The following is a 7,505-nucleotide window of genomic DNA, read 5'->3' on the forward strand; positions in this document are numbered from 1 at the left end:
TATAGCGTTGGCATTTCATCGAACATATGGTCTCCCCCAGTTCCCCGTCACATTGGATTCAACCTTGATATTCAACTAAATACTTATAAATCCTTTTATCCCTCTTTACATTTTCGTAGAACAAGATGCAGGGCTTTGCAAAATGTAGACTTGTACATATAGCTCGAGCTTCAATACTCACATCGATTGCAGAGAGTTCAGTGCTTTCAGAGGTAGCTTCTCTGGTTCCGATTTTAAGTTTGAATCACCTTTTACTATTGGATCATTCCTTTTAAAATTAATAGTATGTAACGATTACTTATTTTATGAAGTTTAATTTGATTGAAGTGATTCCTTGTGTTTATAATGTTTTCGACAGAACAAAGATGACCATTTCACCATTACACAGGTATGTATATTGACGTCTTTGGCTGTATATATATCTGATTCTTTAAAAGACTTGTTTTTTTTTTTAAACTTTAATATTCAAAACTTACACTTTTGATTTCTAGTGATGAATTTAATCAACCGAATTACCAGTGATGAAGTATATGTAAACCTCATTCTGCAGCAACCCATGAAGAAAATACACGATTAATATCGATTTAATTACCAAACGTATTGCAGAGTAGATTCCTCTCCCACTAGACTGAAGTTTAGAAGTGTTGATTATTTTAGCAGATAAAGCCAGAGTATGTGTGTGGTTTGGCTTGCTCATGACAATGCTATTTTTGTTTATGTTGAATAATGGTACAGAAAAATCTAACCATCTAATCACGGTTACATATGGTTACTATTTTTTTCTTCCTGAAATAATGACTTGCACTTTGTAATCATGCTATATATGTTTGCATGTTATACAATTAATCAAAACAAAATTATCACAAATCCATCATTAAATTTACAATAATCAGTCACAAGTCACGACTAATATTAATGTACTTAAAGAAAATCCAAGGCCCTAAATGAAACGACGCCTATCGTCGCACACCCTGTACATGCCGAAGGACGGCCTTGTTTATGTACACCCTTGAATGATTTAAACTGACAAAATCTGCTTCACACGGTGCTCTCCATTTAACCTTGTCTTTATTTAACCCTTTGCAAACAGTGAAACACATTTCTCGAATAGATGACATTTTGGTTAACCATATAGGCAGTTCTTTTATTCCAAAGCTATCTACGCATAACCGAGTCAGCGACGTGAGGTGTTGTATTTCTTCTGGCATCAACTCCAAGTGATCACAACCCTACAGTTCCAATGAGTGAAACTGGTTCCTTAACTTTTCAATGCATTGGAGACTTGGGAAAGAATCGAGCTCCTTGGAGAACGGACCAAGTATCAACTCATTCAAGAAGGCATAACAATTAAACATTTTGCAAGGCAATGTCTGCAGTTCGTAGCAATGTTTAATTTGCAAAGTCTTCAAAGAATGACACTGGTTGGGCAAATTGGTTATTTCTGTAAGACTTTGGCAATAGGAAATTTCTAATGATACGAGAGATGTGAGGCCTTGTATGCTCTTAATGTACTCCAGACCTGTGCAGTCACATATCCTTAAGGACACAAGAGGATGGGGATGGCATTCATCTAAAAGAATAATCTTTGGGCAACTCTCGATTTCCAAACTCTCGAGGATAGGCGATATCATTTTTGAACTGTTGGTTTCTCCGTCTATCCACTTTTCTAGTCTTTCCATACGTATTTGTTTGAGTGATCTCAACAATGGAGACAGAGGCTTCATTGATCCAGTAACATCGGAACTCTTTAAAAATGTCAAGTTGTCCATTTCCATTAACAGCAGCTCCCGAAGATGTGGTAGGTGCTCAAGTGTCGGAAGAGAGAGGCAGCTGCTACATCCATATAATGTGATTGACACGAGCTTGTCAAGGGGAGTCCATTTCCCGTCAATATTGATTGCCATCTTTGTTACCCAATTTGGAAAATGATCACTAGAAAATTTGTAAATTTTCAACATTTTCACATCTCTAGGGGGTTGCAAGCCTTCCAATACTTCCTTGTCGTTTCTATTGGCACCTCCATTGCTACTCCAATTGAATTCAATATCGTATAATTTTCTTTTTCCAGATAATTCTGCCTTAACAGAATCCTCTTTGCTTCCCACATTTTCTAGATCGAAAATACGAAGCTTTCCGCTAAGGTTATTCAAATAGCGCAGCACTTCAATACCATGTCCCTTCCTTTTAAGCACTATGAAGGTTGGCAATTTTCGAAGAGAAATCAGTTGTCCCAAGATATTGGCTGGAATGTCTACGTCACACACGAAATATCTCAGGCTTATCAAATTTCTCATGGCTTCTGGAAACTGCTTAAAGACAAAAGAGCGCAACCTCAGAGTTTGCAAGTGGTATAATTTACCAATAGATTCAGGAAGAACATGGATCATCGTCTTTGACAAATCAAGATACCTAAGATGCACCAACCCTCCGATTGAATCGTCTAACTTCCATATAGTATTCCCTTGGAGTTTTAGGATTCGAATGCACTTGAGTCGTTGAAATGAAAATTCCATCATATTTAATTCTTTGACAAACAATGTATGCAAAGTTCTAGCCAACATATCCCATTCAATGAACATAGAAACCTTGGCTTCAAATTCAATGACCTCGTTGTGTTTGTTGTAAACAGCAAGATGCTTGAGCTGCTTAACCTTATCGACACGAGAAATATCATCATTCACTGCACACCCGACACATAAGCCTTCTTGTTTGTAAAAAAGAGATAATGAAAGATCATGTAACAGATCATGCATGCTACAATGAGTGATGTGACCATCCTCATCCCTTATAACATCTTGGAACAATGAATTGCTAACCAGAATTTGAAAAATATCATTTCCAACGTCCTCCATCTCATTGCTTCATGTATCATCTGCTTGAACCAACCCTAAAGCCATCCAAAGTTGGATCAGTTCTTCCCTTTCCATGAGTGTATCTTTCTCAAAGATGGAACAGTATGCAAAACATTGCTTGGAGATAGATAGTCTAGGCAGATTATCTATGCTCAGTTCCAAATTCTTTTGAACTCTCTCCCTTTCATCTTCTAGATCCCAAATGTCACTATTTTTGAAGGCCAACCACTTCTCTGGGTCACTGTAATTCTGCAATACGCCTCTTATTACCTTTACGAGCAAAGGCAAACCACGACATTTTTTCACAATATCACGTCCTATCTCCTCCAATTCAGGTTGTGGTGAATGTCCCGCTAGAAAAGACCTCTCTTTAAAGATGTACCAACAATGATCATCAGAAAGACTATTCAAAAGACACGAATCGATTTTCATAGCCTTAGTTCCAATGTCAAGTTTTCGGGTTGTGACAAGAACGCCACTTCCAATTTCTGACTTTATCATCATCATATGACTCTTAAATTCTTCCCAATGTGATCTCTCCTCGTCCCAAACATCATCCAGAACTAGCAAATATCTTTTTGATCCCAACTTTTCTTCAAGAGAGCTAATTAAATTGCCCATTTCAGCAGACTTAGGTGCCTGTCCTGCAAGAATTTCATAGATCTTTGCTAGAAGTGTCTTGATATCAACCTTAACCGACACACATACCCACACTTTAACATCAAAGTGTTGCTGGATTTTTGGATTATTGTAGACAGACTTAGCCAGAGTGGTCTTCTCCATCCCGCCCATTCCCACAATAGGAGCAATCTAAAGCATTTCTCCTTTTCTGGACTCGGTTAAAAGGTGTATAATGTGCTCTTCATTCTCCTCCTTCCCAACAATTTTGAATTTCTCTAAATTTGGGACAGTCTGGGGGTATGGACGATCTGAAACAACAGGACCAGGTTGTTCATCTTTTAGTGTTAACTCATTGAAAAGCTTATTGATTTGAGACAACTTTTCGTTAATATTTTTTTATTTTCTGACCAATTTCTCTACGAAATGAAAGCTTTTTCATGCTTAGGAGAGAGGGTACCTTTCTATGCACCCGGTCTCGATTCATTACCTCACGCCTCAACATATCGTAGTCAACTTCATCTAACACGTCATCAGCTTCACCAACCACATCTTTTAGCTGTTTCAGCCACTCCATCACACCATGTTTTTGAGCATTCTCATTCTCAGCATCCTGTAACTTGGCACGAATGATTTTCAAGGATTGTTCAAGTGTGTGCAACTTCGCTTTGTAACTCAAAACAAGGGCGATTTCGTTGGCAGCTAACGATGCCACTTTTTTTAGGATTGCGTCGGCAGCAAGAGAGACTAAAGCGTCAGCCGTTTTCAAGATCGAGGGAATGTGTGTGTGGAATGAATAGACGAGCGTATCTATTTAACAAGAATAAGAATAAAATATCATTATCATTATCATATCATACATACTTATAAAGCTAGTATTTTTTCTTGAATCTCATGCATTTGAAACCCCCATTCTTTTTTCCTTTCACCACATTCATTTGAAACTCTCATGACTTTTCAATTTCTTTATAATAATAATTATAATTTGGTAGTTAGGTTAAATAAATATCAAATCTAAAGTGTATTCATATATAAACTAAATTTTAATATTAAAATAATATCTTTAATTCTACTTATAAAATTATGTTTTTTAACTTTTAACATATTATACTTAGTTTATTAGTTTTAATATATTGTTGGATGTAAACCATTATCATTTTAAAGGTATAATTTTTGAACAATTTGTATAAAATACTTAAATTATTAATTAAAATATAACATTATAGTCTCAACTTAAATATAAATTTTATTTAACTTAAACAACCTAAATATTATTTTATAAATAGTTAAAAGTGATAAACTGTAGTGTCTTTCTAATAATGATTGTAAGTTAGTTAATAAGGCTAAATAAATATCAAACCTAAAGTGTAATCATAAATAGACTAAATTTCAATTTTAAAATAATATCTTTACTTCTATTTATAAAGTTATGTCTTTAAATTTTAACATATTATACTTAATTTATTAGATTTAAAATGTTGTTGCATGTAAACCATTATTAGCTTAAAGCTATAATTTTTGAACAGTTTGGACAAAATACTTAAATTGTTAATTTAAATATAATATTACAGTGTCAACTTAAATATAAATTTCAGTTCCACTAAAAAAACAAAATAATATTTTGTAAATAGTTAAAAGTGATAAATTATAGTGATAATGCAAAAAACTAAATTGTAATATCAGTTTAACTAAAATATTTCCTAAATATATTTATATAATTGTTAAAAAATTTCAAATAAGTAGCTTAAAATAACTTATAATAACAATAGTTAAAAATAACTCTATATAAATGATTATATTATTACCTTTAAAATCAAAAAATAATGTTTGATGTTTTAAATAATTATAATGATAGAAATTAAAACATTAAGCAAATATATTTTAAAAAATTAGTTAAAAATAACAACTATAAATAATATTAAACCATATATAATATTTAATTTTATTGATGTGTAACTCGCGAGTAGAAGTCATTCAAACGATTGAGATTATGACGTTATAATAGATTTATATATTACCATATAATTCAAAATAGTGAATATATTATATCAAATTAATATACGACTTATTATATCAAATTTAACAACAACGTTAGTGTTATATTTTAAAAAATATATATTTGTAAAGACTTCAACTATATAGGTGTTTCTGCGCATTACAATGTCAATTCAAATATAAATTTCAGTTTCACATAAAAAAACTAAAGAATAATTTGTAAATAGTTAAAAGTGATAAATTGTACTGATAAAAGCAAAAACTAAATTGTAATTTCAATTTAACTAAAATATTTCTTAAATATCTTTTTATAATCGTTAAAAGTTTCCAAATAAGTAGCTTAAAATAACTTACAATAACAATAGTTAAAAACAACTCTATATAAATAATTATATTGTTAGCTTTAAAATAAAAAAATAATGTTTGATGTTTTAAAATAATTATAATGATAGAAACTAAAACATTAAGCAAATAAATTTTAAAAAATTAATTAACAATAAAAACAACTATAAATAACATCAAATCATATATTATATTTAATTTTATTCATGTGTAACTCGCGAGTAAAAGTCATTCAAACGATTGAGATTATGAAGTTATAATAAATGTATATATTATCATATAATTCAAAATAATAAATATATTATATTAATTTAATATATACAAATTATTATATCAAATTTAACAACAACGTTATTGTTCTATTCAAAAAATCATATATGTGTAAAGACTTCAACTATATAGGTGTTTCTGCGCAACGCGCGGGCATTCGCCTAGTATCCTTATAAAGCTTGCATTTTTTCTTGAACCACAATCATTTGAAACTCCCATGCATTTTTTTCTTTCACCACATTAATTTGAAACTCCCATGACTTTTCAATTTCTTTCTAATAATTATTATAAGTTGGTTGTGTAATCATATATAAACTAAATTTCAATATTAAAAAATATATTTTCTTTTACTTATAAAGTTTGTTTTTTAACTTTTAACGTATTATATTTAATTTATTAGGTCTAATATGTTGTATATAAACCATTATCATTTTAAAGCTACAACTTTTGATCAATTTGTATAAAATACTTAAATTGTTAATTTAAATATAACCTTACAGGATCAACTTAAATATAAAATTTACTTCAGCTTAAACAACCCAAAGAATATATTGTAAATAGTTAAATGTGATAAATTGTAGTGTCTTTCTAATAATGAATATAAATTGGTTAATAAGGATAAATAAGTATCAAACCTAAAGTGTAATAAAAAAATAAACTAAATTTCAATATTAAAATAATATTTTTACTTCTACTCATAAAGTTATGTCTTTAACTTTTAACATATTATACTTAATTTATTAGATTTAATATGTTGTAAAGATAATAAATATAAATCCTAAAGTGTAACCATATATAAACTCAACTTCAATATGAAAAGAATATATTTTCTTCTACCTATAAAGTTATGTTTTTAACTTTTAACATATTATACTTAATTTATTAGGTCTAATATGTTGTTGTATATAAACCATTATCATTTTAAAGCTACAACTTTTGAACAATTTGTATAAAATACTTAAATTGTTAATTTAAATATAACCTTGTATAAACTTTAGTTCAACTTAAACAACCTAAAGAATATTTTGTAAATAGTTAAAAGTGATAAATTGTAGTGTCTATCTAATAATGATTATAAGTTGGTTAATAAGGTTAAGTAAATATCAAACCGAAAATGTAATCATAAATAAACTAAATTTCAGTATTTAAATAATATTTTTACTTCTACTTATAAAGTTATGTCTTTAAATTTTAACATATTGTATTTAATTTATTAGATTTAATATGTTGCTGTATATAAATCATTATCAGTTTAAAGCTACAACTTTTGAACAGTTTGGACAAAAAACTAAAATTCTTTAGTTAAATATAACATTACATGGTCAACTTCAATATAAATTTGAGTTCCACTTAAAAAACCCAAATAATATTTTATGAATAGTTAAAAGTGATAAATTTTAGTTATAAATGCAAAAACTAAATTGTAAT

At 29.7% G+C, this 7,505-nt stretch overlaps 2 protein-coding genes across 2 annotated transcripts; both read right to left on the reverse strand.

Annotated features, from left to right (window-relative positions):
- Window positions 1-1,229: 1,229 nt before the first annotated feature.
- Window positions 1,230-2,852, reverse strand: LOC111875913 (putative disease resistance protein RGA3). The gene has a single exon (XM_023872440.1). It carries the CDS (start codon window positions 2,850-2,852, stop codon window positions 1,230-1,232), a length of 1,623 nt encoding a protein of 540 aa, XP_023728208.1.
- A 9-nt stretch (window positions 2,853-2,861) lies between these two features.
- On the reverse strand, window positions 2,862-3,644 carry LOC111875914 (putative disease resistance protein RGA3). Its single transcript, XM_023872441.1, has one exon. It carries the CDS (start codon window positions 3,642-3,644, stop codon window positions 2,862-2,864), a length of 783 nt encoding a protein of 260 aa, XP_023728209.1.
- Between the last annotated feature and the right edge of the window lie 3,861 nt (window positions 3,645-7,505).

Source organism: Lactuca sativa, chromosome 2 (assembly GCF_002870075.4).
Source record: "Lactuca sativa cultivar Salinas chromosome 2, Lsat_Salinas_v11, whole genome shotgun sequence".
Classification (NCBI taxonomy): Eukaryota; Viridiplantae; Streptophyta; class Magnoliopsida; order Asterales; family Asteraceae; genus Lactuca; species Lactuca sativa.

What these genes read in the sequence shown, in the direction of transcription:
- LOC111875913 (XM_023872440.1), bottom strand. Translation starts at nt 2,852, where the DNA reads ATGGAGGACGTTGGAAATGATATTTTTCAAATTCTGGTTAGCAATTCA.
- LOC111875914 (XM_023872441.1), bottom strand. Translation starts at nt 3,644, where the DNA reads ATGGGCGGGATGGAGAAGACCACTCTGGCTAAGTCTGTCTACAATAAT.